The sequence below is a fragment of the Caloenas nicobarica genome, chromosome 7 (genome assembly GCF_036013445.1).
Source record: "Caloenas nicobarica isolate bCalNic1 chromosome 7, bCalNic1.hap1, whole genome shotgun sequence".
Classification (NCBI taxonomy): domain Eukaryota; kingdom Metazoa; phylum Chordata; class Aves; order Columbiformes; family Columbidae; genus Caloenas; species Caloenas nicobarica.
Genome location: NC_088251.1, coordinates 8619682 through 8646806, shown reverse-complemented (window position 1 = coordinate 8646806; position 27125 = coordinate 8619682). Strand labels below are relative to the sequence as shown.

General features: G+C 37.4%; 1 protein-coding gene across 2 annotated transcripts in view; it reads left to right on the top strand.

Annotated features, from left to right (window-relative positions):
- The first annotated feature begins 476 nt into the window (after positions 1-476).
- The window catches only part of ATRNL1 (attractin like 1), a 491115-nt gene continuing 464466 nt past the window's right edge, over positions 477-27125 (top strand). The window contains exon 1 of one of the 2 annotated variants that reach the window (XM_065639123.1): positions 477-889. In XM_065639123.1, the coding sequence (XP_065495195.1) occupies positions 606-889 (284 nt within the window). In that variant the 5' untranslated portion in view covers positions 477-605. The remainder of the gene's footprint in view (positions 890-27125) is intronic. The other variant, XM_065639122.1, reaches the window with a different exon arrangement.

Below are 27125 nucleotides of genomic sequence, written 5' to 3'. Positions count from 1 at the left end.
TCTCCTCGCCGCCGCGTCCCCCCGCGTTCCCGCTGGTGCGGGATGCCGTAGCGGCCCCGCGGCCCGGCCGCCCTCACTTCCCAGCTGAGTGGCGAGAGGGCGGCAGCGGCCCCCGCCTCCCCGCGCTCCTCCCGCTGCCGCCTGCGTGTGTGCGTGTGGTGTGTGTGAGTGTGTGTGAGAGCCGCGGGCACAGGGACTACAAAGGAGAACGGGGAGTCGGGGGCTGCATGGTGGAGGGCGGTGTGTGTGTGTGTGTATGTGCGCACACGCCGGTGGGGGGCTTATCTGGTAGAGGAGGAAACACAAGGTCAAGAAGCAGCTCTCCTCCTCCATGGAAGAAGACGGGAGCGATGAGCCCTGAGGAGGACGGCGAAGAGAAGGGGTGGGTGGCTGAGGGCTGCCGGGCTTCCCCTCGGGAGTGACGGGGCGCGGAGGAGGCAGCGCTAGGGTCGGGAGGGAGGAGAGGCCGGCGAGAAGGAAGCGGGGGGTTTGAATCTCCCTGGCTGGATTATTTCTCCTCGGGGGACGCTGCCCCTGCCCGGGGTGCGCGGGCGGCGCTGCCATCGCTGCCGGCCGCTCCTCGGCCCGTGGCCCCCGCGGCGAAGATGGACCCGGGCAGCGCTGGCGGGAGAGCGGGGGCTGCCCCCGCGCCCCTGGGCGCCTGGAGACCTTTCCCTTCCTCCTGCTGCTGCTGCTTCTCCTCGCTCCTGGATGTGAACAGCTGGCTGCTCTTCTACGGCTTCTTGTACCTGGCCCTCTACGCCCAGGTGTCCCAGTCCAAGTCCTGCGACAAAATCTCCTGCTTCTCGGGTCATTGTGTCAATTCCACCTGTGTCTGCGACCAGGGCTGGGTGGGAGACCAGTGCCAACATTGCCAGGGCAGGTTCAAGTAAGTCTCTGCTTATTACGATTTCCCCCCCCCCCCTTTTTTTTTTCCTCCCTGTTATACCATTTTCTTGTTGTTTCATGTGCCTGGCTGTTGTGTGGTATATCTATATCTGTCTATATTTTTTTCTGCTATGATTTTGTTTATGTGTGGTGGAAGTATGTTGCACAAGTTAAGGATGAAATAGGCTCCTCCACCTCATGGCCACCTCCTCTCAGAACACAGGGTGCAGCCCTCCGGTGGAAAATTGTACCCGCTGACCCGCTGCTGAAAATAGGCTGCTCAACTTGACGAGAACTGAGAGGCAAGGAGAGATCGGCCTAAAGCGGTGTCCCTGCTGTCCCTTCGGGAAGTGTCATGGAAATGATCTGTGCACTTCATAGAGCTGTCCAGAGAGCCCAAATTTCTAGTGGATTTGAATGACTTTTTCCTTCTGGAGAGTGAAAGTGGTTTTGCTCGTTTCTTTCTTTCGAGTGTGTCAGTTAAGCGGACATTGAGTCAGGCAGATCCAGGGTAACATAAATATAACTTAGTGAAATGTACATCACTCACGACAAGGTTTGCAGGAGAGGCGCGAGTGGTAAATGTGAAACAACAACATTTTAGCAAAGGAGTGAGTGGTCAGTGAAGTTAAAACTACCTTCACGTTCTCAAAAGTGGATGTGATACTGATCAGTGGGAAGGAAGCGCAGCCTGACACTTGCTTTTCTATATGGCGTGGAAAAGAAGACTTAATTTATAGGGCTGTCACTTCTCCCCCCGCCCCTTTTGGTATCAGTGTAAAGACTGCCTGTGAAGAATAAACGTTTGCTGTTATTTCGCTATATAACCTTGGACAGGACATCTCATTTCATTCCCTTGTAAAACACCCCTTAAAAGCTGGAACTCTATTAAGTATATTGACGTATACAGCTGCAAAGTGTTCTAATATCTAGCTAATAACAATATATTGGTGAGGCTGTGTCTTACAGAATTCAAATTCTATCTTTGGGAAGTACTTTATTAGGTAAAAGGATCAATAATAGTCTATTTTAAATGGCGTTTAAGTTCACTTTTCTCTTCGGACTACTAAAACTAAGCTATATAATTTACATGTATTTTAAATATTTAATCCGAGGTCACTCATCCCTAAATAAGCAAAACGTAAATCCAGTAACTTGTTATCTTGGGAAGTTGAGCAGCTGGGAGTTAGACATGTTGGCCGAAGTGATGTGCAGAGAAAGAAACAATTCTCTGATAGTATCTGATGGATTATTCCATCAGTGATATTATAGCTGAGTTATAAAGATAATACAAGGCAAATATGATACATCTTATCTGCATATGAACTTGGTAACAAGATTTTAAAGTTGGTCATTTTTTGCCTGTGGGTATTGAAGATTTTGGGCTTGTCCTGCCCTGTGCTGTGGGACAACGGGCTAATTACTCGGTGATTGAGAGTCAGGAGGCCCAGGTGAATCTGTTTTGTGTGTGATGACCTGCAGGAGACAGGCTTGCAGAGCTATTATTTCCTTGTTTTAAAGAGATTACTTGTATCCTTTGTCTTGATGCCACTCGCAAACAGACCCTAAAAGTGCAAGGGCTGAAGCAAATTCTCATTTCTTGAATTTCAAAGCTTGTTGTGAATGAGTATATTCTCTGAATGGTTACTGGAGCCATTATCTAGCCCTTACAGGTATTTCCTTGATTATCTGTTAAACGTTTACGGTTCTTTACCTCGATTGTATTTGTTGGGTGAGGAGGCATAGTGGTTATGTTTTTCACTTCTGGTAGAAAGTTAATAATCCATCCCCACCTAGAGGAAGTTCTGCCTGAATGTTGAACGGGCACCTCATCTGAGCTAAGCTAACGCAGTGGTTAATTGATGTGCCATTAGGAGTTTTGGTGAAATCGAAACAGATTTCCCGTTAACTCCTCTGTGTTATTTCATGCTTACCTTTGGAAATGACAGTGATGCTTGCATTATGATTTTTATCACGGGAGTAAGCTGTTTCTTTTTTATATATATATTTTTTTGATACCTATGTTTTTACTGAGGACGCTTTCATAGCGCTATATTTGATATCTCATCTGTGACCTTTATTCTTAGAAGTAAAATATATTCTGCAATTGAAAAGAAGCATTCTAAGATTTAAAGCTTTAAGTCCTGTGCATTGGGGATGGCATGAAATATGTTAATGTGTGTTACAATGCAAGCAGCAACGGAGTGGTCGTATTTTGAATCCTGAAAGTTCAGATGGGTGTTGAATGGGTGATGAATCAAATCTACCTATTTCCACTGAAGAGCTGGAAAATGAATGTTAGTCTGCCTTATGGTGGGGTGATTAAGATGTTTCTGACCTCTGTGGCAATTGAAGGCTTGATTTATTATCGTGAAACATTTGCATATTGTTTCCGATTGTCTGTGAAGCCCGAGTATCTGCTTTATACACCAGCAGCCATGGCTGGACTTGTGCAGCAGTGGAGCTTTAATTTGTCGTTATACTGGATGTATATCACTCCTGCAGCAGTTGCTTCTGCCAGTAAGAATTACTGCAAAGCATGTTTCAGAATGACATGAAGATTGAGAAGTGTGTTTGGCTATTATAACTGCATTAACTTTTAATTTATGGGTTGTAGATAGGATCTATACAAATGTTAGCAGAACCTTATTCCACACACATTGTTTCAAAGTTTGAGCAGTTACAAGTGCCTAGGTGCATCTCTGTTATGCAAGATTAAAACTGAACTTCTAATGACCTAAATCAGACACGTGTAAAGCCAGCTTTCTGACATGAAGTTATTTGAGGAATCAGATTTTTAAGGGTAGGCTTAAACCACTTGAAAATAAAGGGGTCTTTATTTTTCTTCATGTAAGTGAAGCGTGGTTATTTTTGGCTCTTCTGGGGCTGAGTGACTTGCATTAGAAAGCATCAGAAACATTATCATAAGAGAAATAATCTAGGTGTAACTTGGGTCCATTAATACTTTGGTGAGAGGTGTGTAGTATTTTTGACTTTATTTTCTTTCTAGACTGAGAAATAACAACATAGCAGAGAGACATAAATAATCAATCAATTTTAGTAAACAGGTCTCAACTGACAAACTATGGTAACTTTGCTTTCTCTTTGTAGAAGAATTACTGAGTAAGTAGACTAATTTGCAAATGTTGCTCTGGACTGGATGAAAGAAGAGTGGATGGGGGGAAAATTGGAAAAAAGATTCTCTAGCTCTCTTTTATTACTCTTGTTTATCAGCTTTTGTCTTTACTCCTTGTATTATAAACTCGTTATCCAAATGGAAGTGTTGTTATTCTTACTGCATTGCATTCACATCCATCTCAGTCACTTTTCAGAATGATCTAGGCCTCATCTCTGTCTGGCAAGAAAATTACTTACTCTCTGTTCAGGATGGATATTTGAATGCAATTCTGATTTCTCTCAAAGTGTTTTTGTTCTTGTTGTTATAAGAAGGGAGGGGAAAGGAAATCTGTCTGCCTGCTTATGGGAGACAGGTGAAAGATAAGAAAGCCAAAGGGGTGAGCAGGTTCTGTTTTTATGGCAGGGAACTTCAAACAGCACAATTCCCAAGATGTGAACAAAACCGCAGAGATAAAAGCACAATGTCCAGTTTTATTCTAACAGATTGATTTATTAAGGAAATCAGGCTTTTCATGCTACATCTGCCACTCTATGCCACTCCTATGCTTTTGAATTCGTTGGTCGGTCACAGTTTTTGTGATGGTATGAGTTTGGGCAGGGGGCAGAGGGAAAGGCTGTCCAAATCGGTTGTGTTTTGAGGCTCAGGGAATTCAGGGAGAAAAACCATGAATGTCTCAACTGCAGGAAACACTGCAATCATGGCTTCTACGTATTCAGATGTCAAAGTCAATCAATCTTGAGATGCAGCAGTACAGGAAAACAGGTTTCATTTGTTTTGCTACTCACAGAATGGCTTCTTAGAAGAAAAAGGAAAAAAAAAAAACCCTACCACCAACAGTTTCCTTCAGGTTGGAGCAAAAAGTTACCTCTTTTCTAGCTCTGGTGTGTACACTGGCATGCAGAAGAGCATTGGGGAAAAAATTTGCATGAAACTGCCCTTCCTCTTAAGTTTTTGAGTACCTGAATGACTGGAAATATCCAGCCTCTAAAATGCTGTCTTAAAAAAAGTAGATTGTGTCTTCAGATGATTGTCATTGTTCATTTGATAACTTTTGAGTCCCAATTAGCATATGTAATGAAGCAGACTGTACAGGATAGGTGAGCACCTTTGAATACCTGCGCTTCAGTTAATCTGCTTTGCCTGCTCCTGGATACCTGGTTGTTATGGAGAGAGTAAGAGCAAATTGATCTGCTGGATTATTAGACCTTATCTCCAGATGTTCTTATTGTACTTCCGAATTACCTCCTGCACGTTGTCCTTAATTTCTAGAGTTGCTATAAAGATCCTACTTTCTTCATGGACAAAACAATTTCCAAGTACAAGAACCTTTCACAACTGAAAACTTAAAAGGGTATCAAATTTTATTATTCCAGGCAAAATCCTTATTTCTATCTGAAACTCCGAATTCTGCTGTCAGCAGAGCGACTTGTGCAAGGAAAGTGTCCTTAAATTGCAGTTTAAGAAAAACAGTAATGTTGTATAAGAAATTATCTTTAAAATGAAGTTAATTTTATCTGCAGCCAGTTGAAGTTCATGCTACTGTGAAAAGGGGTGACTTTATCCCTCATGCTTCTCTTTGGTTACATCTTTCTGCTTCTTATGTAAGCGTTAATATTCCCGTGGAGATTTGAAAAGTATCAACAGGAACATCTCTCCCCATCTCCCAGCCAACTTTTTTTAAAGCCAGCTCAGTTTCCTTACGTTACTCCATTTGCGTAAGTCTCCTGCTGACCCAAAGGAGGTAGCAGGAATGAGCAGGTGTGGATGGGAAAATAAAATTGTCTGTTTTAGAAATGGGACAGACTTAGTTTGCCTTGACTTTAATGTAAAACAACATTCCCATTAAACTGGTGCAACTTCCATTATACAGGCTGTCAGTGGCAAAACTACCTTTGTCATCAGCATGGCCTGTATCTGATTAAAGACATATACATAATTAATCTTATTGACATCAATGGAATTGTGAGATTTTTACACCTGCAAATTGTCTTTTGAGAAATCAATGCTTGAATGTTGATATAATTAAAGTACTGGAAAGATCATGGATTATGATTTTATTCTTATAAAACGTGATCTTTATTTAAATTGATTTTGGTAGTGATTCTTTGAAAAATATTTCTTCCAATGTGAGTAATTCTCTCTGTGTAAAAAATTTAAAATACAGTGATAGTTTGTATGATAAAGAGATTCTGAATTCTTAAGGAATATATTTTTTATTTAAATCTTGTTTTGAAATGTAGAAGCATAAGCCATATGAGCATCCTAAACTCCTCTGACAAGCTAAACAGTCTGCACTGACAAGTGTTTTTTGAAAGGAAAGCAATCTTTCTGAAAAGTTTAAAAATTTGTTTTTATGAAGTGTATTTTTTTGTGGTTGTTTAATGCTTTCTATGTAGAGTCATTTAGGTTGGAAAAGACCCTTAAGATTGAGTCCAACAATTAACCTAAGACTACCATAGTCTACCAGTAAACTATTTGAATGATTTCTATGGGTTTTAGCAGACAAGACCAGAAATGAACTCTCTGGTTACCTGTTCTTACACCTTGCCTTATGCGGGCTGTAGGGTCACTTTGAATTAACTCCCGTTGGAGTTGCACATGCTTTAGAAGGACATCTGTACATGTCTGAAAACACATCCAGTGCTGAAAGTCTGTTACAGGCTTCCAAAATTCTCCCATCAGTTAGTTATCCTCACCGTTTTCTATAACTAGCAAACCCAAATGCTTAATCCCCCTAACCCAGAAGATCTACCCTACCTCATTTTGTCTCGCTGAGTTGCCCTGTTTTCTTGTGTTTCAAGTCATGCCTTTGTTGCAGAGCCGTCAGTATGTCAGGCTTATGTTCCTGTGTAGGTGAAAATATTGTCACCTTGTCCTCACTGAGAATGGAGGAGGTGTGTTCCTTGAGTTGTCTGAAGATAAACCAAGTTTTTCCATCCTTGATTGCTCTCTTATTTTTCAGCCTTCCCTGTTGCATTCCTGAGCAATGAATGCCAGAACTAGGCACTTGTCTCTTGGTAATAGTTGTACTGGTGACCTGTAGAAGCATAGCAACCTCTCCCCTGCTGCTCGGTGTCCCGCTGTGCGCGGCTGCAGAGAGCACTGCGAATCTGAGCCCTGTGCCGGCAGCTCAGTCCATTATTTTCTGCCTCACGTCTCCTCAGAGCTGCTGCATCCTCAGTACCAAGTGATTGATGCGTGGCCCTGCTTTTCTCAAACTAGTCTGTAAACTGAACACAGTCTCCTCTACTTGGGGTGGTATTTAACTGTGGCGCTACAAACATGTATGTGTTTGGGATGGAGCAATTCTCTTTTTTAAAAAAAAAAAAACAACAACAAAACCCGTCTTCCCTCCAAGCAATATATAATTAACAATATGTGTAAGTCTGAGACCATCTATAGGATTGAATCCAAATGCAAGTTAAGCAAAGGGCTTGTGGATTCTGGAGTCTAGTTTGTTTGCAGACTAAGCTGTTAGTTACTTAAGCAAATAAGTGTGGGAACAGATGGCTGATGACCCTGTCAGGCCTACAGACAGCACCGAAGGCTGGTTGCTGTTGCTATGGGTATGAAAAAAACCTCAGTGGTATTGAATGTATATTTAAGTCTATCCATAAATGATGCATAAATGCCTGTACAGGTTATAGCATTTAATATTTATTATGTTTGAGATTTAATTTGACAAATTAATAGTCTCATCGTAGTGTATCTCTTCCTTTAACCAAAAAGAAGGCATGATGATTGTATTTTGGAAGGCATTACCATATTTCGTGTCATCTTTTAAAAATGACTGTGAGTAGTTTTTGAGTCTATAACACTGCACTAGAAATTGATTTAATTGTATCAAAATGTAGGCAGAAAAGGTAGGATGTAATAGAAGATGCTACAGGAATATCTTTGGGATATTCTTACATGTACTAACCAAAATGCTGGTGGAAAAAAACCCTTACTTAAAACACTACTATATAGACAACTAAAAAAATGCATTGGAAAACTCAGGCAGTATTGAAGAATAATTATCTGTCAGTGTCCATGGAAATTATTAGCTGTACAGTCCAGTCTTGGAAAACATGCTACAAAGTTGCTGTGAAGAGAAATAAATGATGATGATACCTGAAAACGTGGGCACTCCAGTGAACTGCAGCGTTTAATGGTAATAAAGGAATATTAGTAAACTATGAGCAGATGTGTGTGTTTGTGTGAGATGAGTGAGCAGCAGGAATTTTCAAACTAGTGTTATAGGTTGCCCTATATATTATTGAAAACCTATTGAGCAGATGTAAGAGTTGCATTGATTTCAGAACTCCGTGTGGAGTAAGACCCTATAGAGAAACGGCAGAACTGAGCTCAGTGCTGTTACTCACTGTTCATTCACAAGGTGCGAGAACCACGTTTGGCTTTCATGTCTCCTGCAGACAGAAAAACCTAAAGCTTTTAGACCTCTGGAAAGTAATTTAGCCAGCAGCTTTATCGAATATTCTAGGGTAAACATCTGAAACTTGGTTGAAGTAACAGCATTTCGCAAAAACTGAATTCACTGTAAAATCTATGCCCAAATTTACAGCTCATGTCACTTATCTAGAGGAAACGGATTCCAGGATCTGTTTGAATCAGTATTTTATATTTCTTAGCTAAGAATGGAAATGTGCTACTACTACCATATGATGGCAAAATATGTAGTTTGTTCATGCTGATGTATAGAAACAAGTTAGCAGTAGAATATTTACAAGTTTTAAGCAGCATGTACCTGAGAATCATAATTTACATAGGGAATTTTGAAACCAGAATATTCTAGGATTACCTGGCAATGGAATAAGTACTGAAGTACTTAAAGATTGGATGCAGACACATAAAATGACCCTCAGTGTCTACATTTTCCTATGGATTTCCTCCATAATTTATGTGCTTCAGTGTCTCATCTGTAAAAAGGAAATAACACTTCCTGTAAGGTTAAAGACTTGTGGTGACCTATGATTTTAATGATGAGGGACAGCTAATGAGCTAAGTACAATTTTAGAGCATGTATTTCTTCCTAGAAGGTGATAAATACAGTGGCACAAAGTCCTGTTGTCCAGACTATGCCTTGAGTAAAAGACTATGTCTGAGTAAAATTACTTCTTCATTAGATCAGATGAATCTAAAACTTGCAGGTGGTCTGTATCATTGCAGAATACTTGAGGAATAAATTGTTCTCTTATTTAAGAGAATCCTTGGAAAAGTTGTACATTGTCTAAGTCACCGATAAAGTTTTATTTCAGAAGTTAACTCCCCCCCGAAGACCTAACTCCCAGTGTTGAATTAAATCTTATAAACAAAATATTGTGATACACCGTGATACTTAACAGATACTTTGAAGACTTGCTGCTCTACTTGTATGAATACACCGGTCTATATTAGTCATTACATTCTTATGTCAGTATCAAAGGACCATGCATTGTGCATTTGTAGGATGATTGCATTATGTTATTACAGAATTGTGAGTCTGGATTCACAGTCTTTAAATGTAGGTTTTTATTACAGACGTGCACTTTTATGCATAGATGTTTGTTCTCATGTTTTTGAGTTTTCAGCTTGTTCTCTGTTACCTCGAAGGCTAATAACGTGTCTTCAATTAAAAAGTGGATTATGTTGAGTATGTCATGTAACTGTTGGGATGCAGGAGCTGGGACTGAAGAGCAATCAGAAGTATCACAAAAGGACCAGATCTTAACTATCTATGTTACCAGTTGTGGCAGTAAGGTGTGTGGAGCAGTGATTTTGATCAAAAGCCTTGGAGGAGAGCTGCAGTTAGTAATGTCTTTAAATACTCTGGTGAGCCTTGCGGAAACTTTCTGTTCAAGGTGCAAATAAACAATCGGGCACTGTGGAACAAGACAAATGTGCTCCATTGATCGCCGCCCTTGCCCCAAATCCAAGGACAGAGATAAATTAACCAGAAAAATATTTTGCTAGTCATGCTGCAGTTTAAAATACTTTCCTTTTTGTAATGAATAGTAGTGGTGAATAAAATATGGTAAGGTTAATTTTCTTCTCAGCTTCCAAAACTCAATAAAACTTTGGTACCTGACTTATATAAAGGAATACTTGATAATTCCAGCTTTATTAGTAAAAGTGAAATGCCGAGTAATCAAACTGTAGAATAATTTTCACTCACTTGTTCTTTCCTGGATCTACAGAGAGAGTTTGTGTGTGAAAATACCTGTTTCTCACAAAGAAAATCCAAAACAATTAGACAGAGACAAATGCAAATAACTCCCATTCATGTTTGTGTGTGCAGGCACAGTTTATCAATGTACTTTGGAGGATACTTGATAATCAGATGTGTTTCTGGTATATGCAAGATGTACCAAAGCAGTTATGGGGAAGAGCAAAATGAACTGTGCGTTTCATAGGAAGTATCATAGAGCTGCTGTTATTAAATTAAGCAGTGTGCTGTAGTTCTCTCATATCAGCAGATCCGTTCTGTTTGCTTCTTAAGTCAACTGAGGCTTTTCTAATGGATAACTTAAAACATTGAACAGGAGCTCTAAGGTGTTCTTGAAAAAATGACAACTACTGGACAAACAAATGTATGTTTTCAACAGCAGTCAAATTTGCACTTGTGTGCACAGATGTAATATAATGTTAAGACAGCTGTGTTAGAAAATATTTTTGCAGATGTTTCCGAAACCTAATGCTAATATAAGTATTAAATCCAGAATATTTTTATTTAAAACTTCTTCCCCCACCCTGCCTCGTGTATTTTAAAAGTGTAGCACTTTGTAGGAATAATCTGTGAGCATCTCTTTTAAAAACGAAATGACACAATTTTTCTAGAGTCTTTAATTTGCAAATTGCTTATACTATTTTAGTTTTCATGGGGGGGAACCCTACTTATATTCAAGGAACTACTTGCCTCTACACAACTGTATCATGCTTTGTGTCGGGATATCTTATTTAAACACTAGGTAGCCAGTTGTCACAATGGCCTTGAGAAATAGGCACTTACTTTTTTGAGCTGTTTTACATATAGGAAACCTGAAGTTGTGTGGTTGTCTAAGGTAATAATAATAACAAATAAGTGACTGATTTTAAATGGAAGCTTGGGTGTTTATACGATTTGCTGTTAATCTGTCTCAGTCCTCATTTTAGGAAGACTGAATTGTTTTCAAATTGTACATTCTTTTTCTGCCAATATACAGTATAGATAGAAGTGCTTTGTTTTCTCTGGGACCTTTGCTTTGTAACATAATCAGGTATAGGAGAGGGTATGATGCTTATAATTCAGGATACATAGCTGAGGAGTTTTGTGATTATGTTTTAGATTGAATGTTCCAAACACAAACTGTATGTCATTCAATGAGTGTATGGATGCTTCTGTTAACACAGGTATAAATGTCAATATATGTTAGAGGTTGATGAATACTTAGCGAATTGATCTTGAAAGGTGTCCTCCAGCCAGGACATCAAAGCTGGACTGAGTTTGTACTTTTCTGTCTTCTCGTTTTCAAAGGCGGGGGCAGAAGGGACACAGGCAACCAGCAAAGCACAGCTTAATATATTGAGTTCACAAAAGCTGTTCATTAACAGGAACATTGCTGGATAATTTTATTTTCAGTTTTATATATATCCTTGTAGTACACTTACTGCTTTTGAGCTTTGTATGCATTCTGAAGTCTGTTCTCTAATGTAAAATTCTGAGTTGACAGGCAGCTGAACCTAAGTAGAATATTCTTTTAGACGTAGGTTTTCTGATTTAGGCTGACTGTGTTTGTAAGTAGCAATTGGACTGGAAAGCAGAGCCAACGTAGAGCCAATGTGTTATATTCTTTTGGAATGATAGAGGCTTGCAGTGTTGCACTGAAATGAAATTTGAGAACATCTTCCTCTGAATTTTCCCTTTTGTTTGTCCTATAACTTTGAGGTCATGCTCAGTAAAGATCTTCAAAAGCCTTACCTACTATTATTTTAAAAAAAACCCCTGTGGTTGAAGGTCTTGCCTACTAAGGAGATTCCTTTCAGACTGCTATGCAGTTCTTTGACACATCACTTGTAGCTCTTCACAGTTGCTGTTTTTCTATCATTCTGATAAATTTGACTCTAATTCCATCCATTCCATTCTAATGAAAACCAAAGCAGACGAAGGACATGCTTGATTTTACTCCTTATTTTTAAATATGGCAATTGAGAGTTTGCATAGTGCTTCCCTTGATCACAGAAAAACAATGTGTGATATTCTGGTTTATGCTGTATCTTTCTAATCTACAATTTCCTTTTCGCCTTTATGTAATTCACTGGGTATGGAGGTAAATAATTGTGTCTCAAGCCTGGGAGAATGGCAAAACTACCACATGCTAATGTTGGTACGAGCATAGCTGCACAAGATGTTTAGTAGAAGAAATGTTTGTTGTTGTTCCCATAGTTATGCAGGTGCACACTTAGGCTTCAGTGTATCATATTACTTATTCTGGTGCTACTTGAAAGCATAGTATTTTGAATTAAGGAAACCCCACTGTTTGAGGAAGGAAATTCTCTGGTATCCTATATCTAAAAATCTACAAATTTTTAGAGAAGCGGCAACTTATGGGGTTTTCCTCCCTGGTGAGAACTTTGTCTCTCTTTGTTTGCTTTTTAATAGACCAGGAGTACTTAAAATAGGATTTCTGGGATGATGTCAACCTACAAGACAGCAAGTTATGCAAGTTCATCTTCAGTATCTCATATATTTATGAAATATACGTGTTCTGATGATATAGTTTAAATGACAGGATGCCTTTATTTTGTGGTCATTTCTGTTCTTAAGGACAGCAGATCATACTCATGGAATTCTCTGCTCTTTGCTTGTTACGTTCCTATTGGTAGGATATAGTTGCCTTATAGTTAAGCAGACGTTCTAGTCTAAAAGATCTTGTCATTGCTTCCGTATAAAAGTGGAAAATGCTTTTAAAAACTTTGATGGAATGTCTGAGAGTCTGCAAACTGTGGATCTGAAGGGAATTGTGGAACTGAGGTTAGCAGGTTTGTATGTATGGATGTTGCAGTGAAGAAAACGTTGCATATTCTGACTAATACATACTAACTTTATGTGATTCTATTTGTGCATGTGCTCAACAGCATAAGGTAGTAATATTGTTCAAGGCATCTCTGTACTAGATTTCAATGGTAACTTGTGTTACAGGCTGCATATATCTGGCCTGCCTGCTGCTGTGAATCTTAAGAGTGGATTTGTTTTCATAATGGGGCGGACTTTTTCATAACAGGTGTGAGTTTTGGAAGATACTGTCTGTGCTTAAGAATGTCAGAGGGATTTTTAGTGTGTTGTGTTTGGTGGGTTTTTTTGTTGTTGTGGGTGTTTTTTTGGTGGTGGTTTGGTTTTTTGTTTGTGGTTTCGTTTGTTTGTTTTTCCCCTAATGTTGAGTTTTACCGAGTCCTGATTGGCCTGTGCAGTTCTTTAAGGTTTTGTGTGCATGTATGCTTTATTACTCGTAAGTTATTCACTGAGGCAGCAAAGAGAAAATTGTGTAGCTGCATGGATACGTGTGATGTCTGCATGTCAGAAATACTCTATATTTGCTTATCTAATCATGTTGAAGTTTTGGGAGGAGAAAATAGACTTCTTCAGAAAGTAATTTTCAGGAGCTGTGTGGATAATGAACATGGTTCAGAGGTTCCACATACTTGCAGAAGTATTTGCTTGAGGCAGGATTTGAAAAACTCTCTAAGGAGGTCACTCTATGCTAAGTCAGGAGTGTCGGATTTAACAGGTGGAATTTGAGCACATCCGCAAAATAGGATTTTGGGAAGCGTTTCTTGTTTTTAGAGACAACTTAACTTTTAGGAAGGTGTACCTCATCAGAAATTATTAATGGACTTAGCAATAGTTGTAGGATAAAATTTTAATATTCCCCATAACTTAATAATACAATTTTATTTCTTAATTTTAAATATAATTTCTATTAAACTTATATTTATGATATAACAAGGATAGTAAGACTGTTCAGAATTTTGCACTTGCAATTAAACTGCAGCCCTGACTCTCAATTGCTATAGTCTCAAGATTACGTAATTAATCTCTTTAGGGTTTGTTAAGTTGAAGGTAAACTTCAGGAAACTTATATAGTGGAATGCAGAATCAGACTCTTAAAATTATGTGTGTATGACAGTAGTACATCTTTCATATATAGGTGATGAAATGTTTGTTATCCTGCAATTTTTTTTTAATATATAATGTGTATGTATGTATACATCACCTTGTTAAATTGTAGAATATCGAGTTACTTTACATATTGTGCTTATCTTTTATTAATTACAGCAAAATGAAGGAAAAAGAAATTTCCCAATAAAAGAATGCCAGGATAACAGCAAGGAAGAATGTCACTGACATTTGGTGGTTTTGATACTTTGTACCATATGCTCTTGAAGTTTGTGTGGCTGGATGCAATCGGTCATTTTTAGAAGGCTTTTTAAATGATACAAATAAAAAGTAAGTTGGTGAAAAAATCTTTTCACCTAATGAGCTGTTGTGGACTGTGTTTATCTTCCTGGTACTTCTAGAATCAAGTTTTCAAGGTGTTGTCCCATGCTAAGAATGTATTTATTATACAGACAGTTGTTGTAGGTGTGATTTAATTACAGTAGTGTTGCCCTCAGAAGGAAAAATAATTATTAACTGTCTGTTTTTAGTTACGATTGTGGTCCCAAATATTTTCCTTGAGTTAGAGATGTCCAAGAGAAAGTTCTCCTTAAGCGTATTTTAAACATGTGAAGAAAAGCAAACGCTAGCTTCTGTTCAAGTAGAATTCCCTATCCTGTCTTTAAAATATTTTAAACTTATCCTTGTCAGAAGCTTCTACAGAAAAATAGCAAGAGTTGCTATTATGAAATCTCTAGGAGCTTTACTATGTTTGGGTACAGAAGAGAAATTAGAATCTTACCATGGAACAGAATGGACACTTCAAAAACAAAACCATAACTGGACTATGGTGTGCAACCATTATTTTGGAGTAGTTCATTTCTGAATTTATGCTAAAAAGCACAGAAGCCTGATAACATGATGAATGTTGTTTTTTGGTGTGGGGTATATGCTGAAAGGTAGGAGAAAAATATCTATGAATAAGTGTGGGTTTTTTTGTACTAGTATGAAATATGAATATTTGATTTGGTAGCAGTTTAAGCCTGTTCTGTTGCTTCATTGAACTATGCAACATCTTATTTTATTAATTCTCCTTATGTTTGCAATAAAATGGCAGTGTCTGTATTGTTCAGTAGTGGTATCTATATTTGTCAGGAATGTCCGAAGGTATCGGTGTCTCTTATTTTCTCAACTATCTTTTCTGTTGTTGGTACTAGACATAACCCGATGTTCTAGGAGTCAAACAACAATCTTTTGTAGGTGTCCAAAAATGTGATCAAAGTGCCACTAGTGATGCCAGGACCATATCTGAAAGAGAATTGTTCTGTTTGTGTGTCTGAGGCACTGAATTTGCAGGACTGTATGCTTGTATTTCTTATCTAACATTCCTGTGGATAAATGCTAACTTTTGCAGACTGAGAAGCTTTCTTATTTTCAAGTAGTTTTTCATATAGCTTTTTGTGTTTCTTTGGCTGGATACACAAACAAGTGTATCAAACTAGTATGAACTGTTAACAGGTAGATTATATTATAACCAAATTTTCCCAAGTGGAGCCTGAGAGAGTGGGGTGATCTGGATGAATTAAAGCTCAATGTTTGATGGTAGAGTCTGGTTTTGTTTCTTTCTGGAAAGCAATTTGAAAGCAAATAAATGTCCAACAATCGATAAATGTGAAGATCATCATGAAACTTTGAGGGGGGGAAAAATGTAGAACAATCAATCAATGATTAAAAAAACCTCACTAGCAAAATGGTAATCTGAAGGCTCTGAAATGAGTACTTAGGGATTGTCCCGATGTAAAAACTGCCATGTGATAGTGAGTTTGAGAACTTAATTTCTTTGAATAATGCTTTAGATGTTTCCTTATTGCCTTTACAATATATCATATGCTTGCTTTTCCTGTATCTTTTACCGCTGTATAAATCTGCAGAGAAGTTATGGATTTGTTTCATATTGCTGTGTTGTGAGGAAAATGCTTATTATGTCATAAATAGATTTAATTGCATAATCTAATGGGAAGGGGAGGTGGACTGAAGAGAGGGAGGAAACATAAATAGCATTAGAAATTAACAGATAAAGGGAGAGAAAGTTTAGTTACTAAGCTGTACAAGCAATGCAGTAGTTAAATACAGAACCAAATAGTTATTTTGTTTTTCCTTTAACTTAAGTAGTGATTGTAAATGACAACTTACAAGTAAAGAAAAAAGTCTAAATGACAAATGACTTTGGACTTCATTGCATAGCTAAAACCTTTTACCTATGTTTTGCTATTTCTTGTTTCAACTACTTCAGTTTTGTTTTCTTTTGAGCTGGCTTATCTCTAGTGTGTATCAGCGTTGAAATAAAATACTTTGTTTATGGCTTAGATTTCTATCAGCCACTTGTAAAACTCTCATGAAGACTCCTGCCCACCTCAGGTCTCTGGTAAATGTGAGGAAAAGAAACTATGCAGTCCAACTAGAGCTCTATTGTAATTTTAGTTCCTTGCAATTTAGGAGACTGACACTAATCATTAGATCGTTTCTAACATCTCATTCAGGAGCTACAAGTCTTGTATTTGGTGTGGTTTATTTATTTTAATGAATGGAGGTCAATGGTGCTGGAACATGCTGACTCTGAATACAAGTTTATGCCACCTCACTGATGATGGTCTTTCACCACCTGTGTACAGTTATTTCACCATAATAATATATTTAAGTAATGACTGAACTATTATTGTAAGTTTAAGGTAAAACTAGTGACTGAAATTATTAACAGGAGAAAATAAGTATGATTTCTAAAGTATGTTTTCAGTTTATAATTCTCCAGTTATCAAAGCTCTGTTACTATTTTTTAAAATTTCTCTTTTTCTCTAGATGAATGTTGCAGTTATTTGAAACTGCGAAAAAGTTACAACCCAAAAGAATGGGATAAAGGTAACTGTGAGACCTATGGAGGAGGGAACAAGGCAGCAGGGAGTTTTAATGTATCAAAAAAAAAATGTGTCCAACATTGAGAATGAAAATTAAATATTAGAGCTGTCAAGTTTGTACATAAATATTGAAACTTATTTCTGTTATGGTTCAGCTTTCCAAAGACATTTTTGGGCCTTGCATTAGAAATTGCAAATAGCAATTAATGTTGTATTTGTTGTGGGCTAAATTACAATTATTTGGTCCTCATGATATGTTAATTTCTAGTAGTTATTGGAAGAGCGTTGTAATTTTCTGTTATTTAAATGTAAGATTTAAAATTGCTAGGTGTTTTTTGCCTCAACTTGTGAGTTTCCATTTTATAACTACATGAAGCTTCTTGATGATGCCTAGTTCCTGAGGTATTGTAGTCTCTCGCTTTTCTTATAAGTGCTTTGATTTTTCTAATGACTTGCCTGCCTTCTCAACATTCTGGCAAGTTGGGATTAATTAAGAAGGTAGGCAAGTTGGGATTAATTAAAAAGGCTTGTCTTTAAAGCAACAGGGATTTGTATGAGTTTAAAGGTGAAGTCTTGCATATAAAAGCAAAGCATTTCTAAACCAGATCTATATATGTGCATATGTATCTGCGTGTATATGTATATATATATATACACAAATATACTTGAAAACAGAATTTTCTAGAGTCTACATGAAAATCCAGATTCCATGCTGTTGGTTCTTTGGCTTGAAGCAGCTCCATGAGTGCGGCAAACCTTCCCTTTCCTGGGCTTAGTGCCTGTAATCATTGCCCTGCTGAATGAGAGTGGGGAGGAGGAGGAGGAAGAGTTTCGTCTTCTCCTTATGTGCTTGTATTTTAAAATAAAATCACTGCCATTGCCTTTTGGTGAGCTGTGTTCCGAGATTGCCTATCAAGATCTCGGAGGAGTTAGGTTGGTAGATTCATATGTCAGGGTAGACATGATATCCAACTTCATACAACCAGTTATGTCCTTTTCTGAATGCCTGGAAGCATCACTGTTGAAGAGTTCACAAGCTGCAACCTGGAAAGAAATGAGACGGCTGTTAAGAATAGCTGTCTTCAGGACTGGGCAGCAAGGCTAAGCATTTTCAGTTCCAATTTGGGCTTGAATACGGCTTTTATCCCACTTCAGTCTACAAGCAATTCTCCTCCTTTTCCTCCAGATTTCTGTCTAGTATTACCAGCCAGAGAGTTTGAAATTGCTGGCTGTTGACATCTCTGCAAAGGGTTCATCTCTGCCTATTTTTTTTCCTCTCTCTGTTCCCTCACTCTTGTGGGATTAGTGCACTAGGCCGTGTACACTGTTTCAGGGGCAAAGGCATCAGTTGTTTGCAGGGACCTAAAAGCTGTGTGAAAACATAATATAATGCCTATGTTTTTTTAATTATTGCAGTAAAATCAAGCCTTGCTTTACTATGCCTATACCTTACTATACCTATTACCTGTAAGTGACATACATATTGTTCCTTATCATACTATACTCAGGGACATTTTACATGGAGCTGATGTTATGTGTTTAAAAAAATAAAGAAGAAAAACCCCACCACAGGCCTCTGCAAACAACTCTAGCAGAAATACTTGACACGTGAGCAAATATTTTTTTAAATGCCTGCCTTTACAACTTTGTGTATATGATTTAGATAGAAGAATCTTTAGTAAACTCTTTATCTTATGCCATAGTCCCAAACTCTGTGGAGTGAAATGGCAGTATTTTCTAACTAAGTAGGCCATAATCATGTTCAGAGGTTCTTGAATCACACTTTTTTGATTGAATTTAGCCTGTTACTCTAAATTTGTTCGTGCAATCTCCTTGGTACATGCCTAGTTCTGTGTGCATATAGTCACTTAGCCAAAAGAGCTGTTCTTTCTCCATCTGCTTTTCCTTTTGTCCTCTTTGTACTTAGAGTGTGTCGTATTATTACCTTGGATGTCATGCTAGGTTAAGCGAGTGTCTCGTTAGTAGGCTCTGATTTCTTCTAGTCACTCAAATAGCGTTCTCTGTTCATGTTCTGGTTTAATCTTCCCTGTTCTGTTTCTTGGGTATGATTTTGCTTGTCTCCTGTGCTGTGACACTATTTCTGCCCGACCGCTTCTGGAAATCCCACGTCTGGATCACTGCCTGATCTCCTCTGGAAATCCCCTGCTGGAGGATCATTTCTCTTTCTGGCTCTATCCCATTGCTGACATACAGTCATTCTGCTGCTGTTTTGAAGGTCTTCTTTCTCCTCCAGTGGACTAATTAAAAATTATTCCCCGTACTTCTAAGTGCATGATTTTACAGACTAAATTCCTATATTTAATCTCTCTTCTGTTAGTCAAGCATCAACATCACCTAGCTCTGGGCATGGGGTATATTAATCTCTAACAATATGAACAACTTCCTGCCATCAATAAATTGCTTTAGTATCCTTTTTAGATCAACTTTTGGCTACCTCTCTTATCCAGTGTTAATCCCCATAAAGGCTGAGATTTTTGCTTATGGGCAACCTGTTGGTCCCATTTCTATCCAGCTTGTTGCTTGCATTATGGCTCTCATATTAACTTGGTCTCCAGATTTATCTAATTGCACAGCTTATTGTTGAGTCTTCATATAATGGTAATTTTCTTTATGGTTGCTTTATCGAAGATAAAGTGTGTGATTTGAATAAATTCATGGTGCTTTTTATTCTACTTTCCCCTCACATTTGTGTTTTTATATTAAACTATGAATATAGAATAATGAGAAGCTAGACTAATAGTTCTATTAATTCTGAGCAATTCCTTCCCTTTTTGCATTAAATTTAGGTACATTTGCTAGAATATGACAAATGGTATAATTTAATATATTTAATAAAGTGCCTGCTGCCTAACTTGCAAGTTAATGTCTTGGGTCTTTTGTTTCCCAGTATTCTTGTATAGAGATTCTTGTCTCTGTTCTGGTAGAACAATAAGTTCGAGTTGTGTTACTACTAAAATTGTGATATTAATCAATTCTATACACTTATTTCTCTGAGATGCCTTGCTTTTGCAAGATAATACTTTATATCATCATCCTGAGTGAAAACTGTCAAACATTTGTTTTGGGTTGTGTATTATTTCTGTTGCCTCATGCTTCCTGATGTTTTGCCAATTGTTGACAAGCTTGCAACATATATATATATGTATATATGTCTATATATACACACACACTCATACAAACACATAATCTAACAAACTTCCCTTAGCTGTGAACTTTATTTTAAAAAAATTGGACATTAATTGATTCTTCTAGGATTATTAGTGCTACATGTTAAAGCTCAGATGTTTTGATTTTATGGTTGGTTGCCTTGTCATGTATCCATTCCTTAATAAAAAAACCTTGGGATTAGAACAGGAGGTAATGCTGACAAAGTTACAGATTATAATCACAGCATTCTAGTTTGTTTTAAGGTGTAATTAGATATTAAGTAATTCAAGGCTTGTTTAGAGTTCTTCATTAGATAGGATGATTTTACCTTGGAATTTGGGCAGTATTTTAATTCTGACTTGAACTTCCACCTCATAAATCAATTTTCATGTTGGCTACAAGGTAAATAGCACAGGGTACATCTCCATTGCTCCATAATCTTTGATTATTTAGAATAGAAAATTAATTGTGCTGAATACTACTAGAAATACACATATTCCATATTGCTTCCCTATTTGCTCTCCATCAATTATCTTAATTACTAATTGTATAAATGAGACTATGAAATACTTCATAAGATGCTATGAAGTGAACAAACACTAGCTGTGAGCTGGAGAGCAAGTTCTAACTGGCAATAAAAAAGAAATAATATCTATTTATAACAAGTTTATGATCCCATGGCATGTATTTTGCAAAGTAGTTTGTAAAGCCGAATTATTTCAGTGCTTGTTTAGTTATTAAAGGTAACAATCAGTGTATTTGACTAATCTTCATCTCAGATTACAGGTGGAGTGCTAACACACATGTACAGCTGCTTTGGCTGTTACGTCCACATGGATACTCAAATTAATACTGGTACATCATCCGTGTGTGTAACACTGCCATCTTCTCTGTTCTTTTTTTCCCTGCACTAGAAAAGCAGCCGCTGATGGTAAATTTAAATGGAAATATCTAAGACTTAAGGATCACACATACTGGCTTAAAGAGTGCCAATTTGTTACATTTGATACTTACAGTAATTTGTCTGATATGAAAAGCTTGGGTGCTGTTACATGTTCCAGTAATGGTCCTGTTGCTAAGTACTTATGCACCTCTAACGTCTGCTTTAGTTTGTCTGGTTGTTTTATTGTCAAGTAAGTTTTGTATTGGAATTGTGTGGTGGACAAGAGATTTGTAATGAATTACATGATTTTTACGAAGTCCTTCCCTGAGCAACAATAATGTTTATACAGAAGAAGGTATTAAAGTATATATGTGTCCAGCAATACTGTTCACAGATACCTGATTTTTTTTTTTCATAAACAACAAGAAACATGCATAATTTATCCACACCTCACTTCTAGATAAAATTATAGAATCGTTTTGGCTGGAAGAGACTCTCAAGATAATAGAGCCCAACCATAACCTAAATCTAGCACTAAACCATGTCCCTAAGAACCTCATCTATGTGTCTTTTAAACACTTCCAGGGATGATGACTCAAACTGTGCAGTTTTTCAAGACAGGTTCTTTTGTGCTTACTCACAAATCATTAAGAAAAACAAAACAAAAAACCAAAAAACCCCAACAAAACCCAAAACAACAACAAACCCTGAACAAACAAACAAAACCCAAAAAACCCCACAACAAAATCAAAGAAAAAAGAAACCCACAAAAACCAAAAACAAAAAACCAAAAAACCCCAAGAAAACAATCTGCTCTGTAATCCAATGAAAATGGATGTTTTTTTGGCAGTTTACATCTGAAATATAAACTAACTAATCGCTGCTTCTATGTATTCCTGTTGGTTTATATTTCAATCCATATTTCTTGTCAAAAGCAGAGAGATACATCTTATTACTACAGAAGGAACTCACCACCCACACTTGTAAGAAGAAAATAAATTGGCTTTGGAGAGTTTTTAAAATTGGCTGTTGATGTATTTTACATGCTCATTAACTGTGAGACTAAGATCAGTGGATTAAATGAATTTTGAAGGCAATTGAAACATCTAACTAGAAAAAGTTGACAGACATAGCAGATAAACCCAATATAAACACTGTAAATCTTCCAGGTTTTGTGGCTAATTTTTTTTTTTCTTTACTCATTTGTGACATGGAATAAATCTTGTGTCATTTAGAGCAGTGTGTAGCAGGCAACTTTCTGGATGATGGTGACTTCTGTGTGTTTGGTTCATAGCAGTGTCATGAGTCCTAAGATGTTGGTCCTCCTGATATTTTTACCTCATTTTTAAAGAAGAAAACCGAAATGATACAGAGAAGACTAAGATACCATGCTGATTGTGTTTGTGAAGGCTGACCACTGCTACTGAATGCATGAGTGAGCCAGGGGAATGGCTGTTCCTGATAACCAAAATGAATACAGCAGCTGAGCATCCTCTGGGAACTTAACTTTTTGAGTCTTGATTTCTTTTTGAATAGAGAGCTATCAGAAAACATCTGGATTTATTGTCACGTGTCCGGTTTGATAAAGTAATGCTTCACGATCAACCTAATGAAATATTAGGAGGAATGTCCATCTTCGTCCTGAGATGAGAAGGCTATGCTGACTGTACCTTTTTGCTTTAGTTAAGTGGTGACTTCATTTTCTGGATCCTTAGGGGGCCCATTTGACTGATTCAATGATGGATTTTTTTTTTTTTTTTTTCCCCTCATATCAACATGCCTCCTGTGCAGAAATCCCTGTTTGCAATATCAGTGGGGTATAGAGGGTGTGTTCTATCCTTGTTAAATATTGCCATATTAAGCTGGAATCAACAGCTCTTGCAAAGCTTGGAGCCTGCAAGTGATCTGTGATAATCCGCATGTAAAAACAGATCCAAACAAGTAATATTTGAAGATCTCTATGATCTTATTTTATAGTTAATTTTATAATTATTTTAACCTTAAAAGTGTTTAGGAAGGCTCTGGTTTTAAAATGAGAAAAGACAATGCAACTTTTTGGCCTCTCTGTCTATGTGACAGCATTGTAACGGAGACTTTTCAATGTTGACCTGAATTTTACCATCTATCCTCTATTAATCTGACTTTTTGTTTAGTCTTTGACATTGCTGCTCTTTGAAAAGAAGTCTCCTTCAGGGTGTGTGTGTGGTTGGTTTTTTTAATTTTTTTTTTTTTTTAATTCTCTTTTAAAATTTTATTTAGTCTTATGCCTTCACTGTTGCTTGTGTGGTTCCCTTGAAATTTGTTTTTCGCTGGACTTTCAGGATAGAAGTCTCTCTTGACTTGAGACTCTCAACTACTGTTACTGCTCCTGCAGTATCTTGTTGGATTATTTATTTTACCAAGTCTTAAAAAAACAACAAAAAAATTGAAACAACTACTCCATCCCTTTTTAGCCATCCTTCTCTGCTTGATTGCTTGTCTGTATACTCTGTCTCTTGCTGCTGATTTTAAAATACGTTCTTCCAACTCAGCCCCTTTTATTTCTTTTAATAATCATGTCTATTCATCTACTGAGGTAATCAGTTTTAGAACTGTCTGGAACTCTAAATGTCCAACAATTCACTAGTGTAATGAGCATTTGTTGCAAATCTCTCTAATGACATTAAGGTGCAATCTTAGGATATTGTTTGACCTGTAAATTTATGCAACTCCCACACCTTTAAGGTAACAAAATTTTTTTTTTTTTTGTCATCTTATTAAGCTCCTATGACCAAATCCACAGTTCAAGAGTCAAAAATATGCAAGTAGACATGGGAAACTAGTCTTTCAGATACTCTTTAAAAAGAAAGACTTCACGGTCCGTGTTAACCAATTTTTCGTTATATTTTTCACAGAAATTATAAGCTATGTAACTAAATTATTCTGAGCAGTTTGTGTTAACATTATTATTAAATGTAAAAGTGGCTATGGCAAATGACTTGTGTATTTTGCTTGCCTCAAAGACTAGAGTATGCTGACATAGCTTTGCAGTGCTTCTGTGGACTAGCTGTAACTGAATTTTTGAATATCTTAATTTTAATGAATTTCCAAAAGCTCATATGCCTAAAAAACCTGTGGTGCTATACATCCTATTGATTAATAGACATATTCTCAAGAACATGTCTGTTGAGAACAAGAGTGTGACCTAATAGATTCTATTGAGTACCTACCATTGTAGCACAGCATAACTTCTGCAGAATGTTTTGTTTAACATCTGGGATATGCTAGAGCATTTTTTTGGTAATTGCTTCTAAAATAATTTCTATGTTTCTCATATCTGAATTTTCCTATAGCAATTGGATAATGTTCCATATTTAACACAATAATCGATCAATGTATCAATGAAAAGTACTTTCAGAACATGTCATGTCAGTCAGGATTATTTGAATATTATTATATATGGGGTATACTTTATAGAGAGGATTTGTCTGTAAACTACATCTGTTTTCAAGATTGAGTATTTCAGTCCACAATTCTTGCCATAATCTTTTTGTTTTTCTTTGTATTATCATATAGTCCAGAATGTTCAAGCTTAATTATTTTTGAATTCAACATTGTGATTTATTTTTCTTTCTCTAATGTAGCACGTTGGACAGCTGAGTTGTTGCGGTGTTTTAGAATGCACATGTCAGTGCTGAGCATTTAAAGACCTTTCCAAAACTCTAAGACTTGGAACATATGAACGTGTGTGTGTGTGGGGATAACTTTTATTTTACGATCAATGTGTGGAAGGGGACTCTATTCAACCTTACGAATAAAAGACATGACTCTACATTCTGGTCGTCCATCACCAGGGGCTGCTTAAGACTGTTAAATTCTTTTTATGCAGGCATTTATGCAAGGTAACCTGTGACTGAACAATATGAAGCCACCGCGTTTTCTGACAGAATAGCAGGTGGCTACTCAGAACTTCCTTATGACTTATTCATGTGTCCCAGTATTCGCTTGCGTCAACATATTAAATGCATTACTAAAGATGGTTCTTTCTTATTTTGAAGCAGGCAGATGTTATTGACCTCATTTGGGCTGTTACCTTATCTCATATATGCAGCAAATGTATCAATCTTTTATGCAGACTAAGCTGCAGTGTGGTGCTGGGGAAATCCAGACACAGGTGAGTAGCACAGACCTGAATGGCTGTGCCTAGCATGCAAAAAAATAAAAAACCTGGATAAATGGAAGAAGGTGGGAAACTACTAATCTATACAAATGTGTAATTACTCTGAAAGCTTACTAAAAGCATGTTGCTTGCCCTCCCCAGCTGTATTGTCTGTCTAGTAGTTTAAATCTACTTCTGAAGATTGATGCTTTCAGTCCTGAGTATTTACAATTTAGCCACCAACTTAAGAGACAAGTCACTTGGCCTAACTTTCTCCAGGTTTCTCGGTTGCTACCTAAAGGGATCCCTCCTTCCTTGTTTGGCATGTGCAAAGTTTCTTTTATGTTTATACCACTCTTCTCTAATGAATAGTAGAAACACTAGTGAGAAGAATGTTCAGAACTAGAGCTCAAAAGCGCTGAGCGTCTTCTAACAGGTTTCTGAAGCTGGGCTTTGCCCTTTCTTGCCCGTCAGACCAAATCCTGTGTGGCTGCAAACCCATGCCAGAGGTAACATGCTCAGGGCATTGCTAGGGATGGAGAGAAGGAAGAGTGGCCCTGTGTGAATGCTAAATTTACAGAGAATACGTACTGAGTCTGGTGTTTATAGATAATCTGGACAGGAAAAGCTCACTTATGCAAGTACCCGCCAGACTTGGTCTTGTTCCACACAATGATCTTTGCCTCAATATGATTCTAAAGTGAGATTTTATTGTGTGAAAGGTGGATACGTTCTGCTGTGACTCCTTTTTTATCATTAGTATGTGCTTGAAACAATATAGTATTTGTATCTTCTTTGCAACAACACGTGACTATTGCAGATTTGTACCAAAGTAGCTGAGGCAAGGACTGCTTCCATTTTCATGCTTAGAAAAATTCTCAGATCTCTTCAAGTTTTTTCAGACAGTACAGGATATGTATTGAAACTCAAGAAATATGAGTAAATACTTCCATAAAGCTCACCAATGTGAAAGTGAAAGCTTTTTAAAGCAGCCTTTTCAGTTTAAACTCCCTAAAAGTATCACATGTAAAATGATACACGTGCTGTATAATCCTATGCTTAGTAAATGGATCTGCAGCCTAAGAACTTCTATGAATCAGAACACTTGGAGCCCTAGGCTGATCCAAGAAAAAGCATTTTAAAATGTAAAAGGATTGAAAACTTGTATTCCCAGTGACTTTGTAAGCAATGATTTAGCTTATTTTCTAAGTAAATGCAAAAGCTGACATTAGGCTGGCAATTCCCAAAATCCAGGTTGAAGAAGCCATCTCAGTCTTTTGGATTTAGTGTTTAAAAAGTAGCTAGTTTACTATGCTAGTTATTTGAGTGGGAGAAAATGAGATAAAAATCAAACTGATCCAGAGTGTCTCCCTTGGTCAGGAGATGAACCTAATCCAGTGTCACTCTGGATCTGATGCCAAGGTCCCCAAGGTGGTTGGGTTCATTTTTGGTTAGATGGGATGCAGAGATGGAGGGAAAGAACCTCTGTTGAAGATGGTGCCTTGTTCTGCCTCTGCTGGCTGGTGGTGTTTTGTACAGACTGGTCCATATCTGGCACCTGTTTTTAGGGAATACACATGTTAAAGTAAAAATGCAAGCGTGGATTTTACAAAGAGTGGACAAAAGTGAGCAAATTCACAGATCAGAATAAAACTCTTACCATAAGTATATAATTTATTTACTCAATATGCTTTATTTGCCATAATTTATATAGTCATTGGAGCTAAATTACCACATGTTTTGATGAACATTTACTTTTTCCTTCCATTTCCTCTCCTAGATTAGTTGGTATTTAAAAATATCTCTGTTTCGATAAACAAGTCTTAAAATTTTGTCTCTTAAACCAGTGAAGAAAGTATCAACTTCCTAATTGTATATTTTCAGAT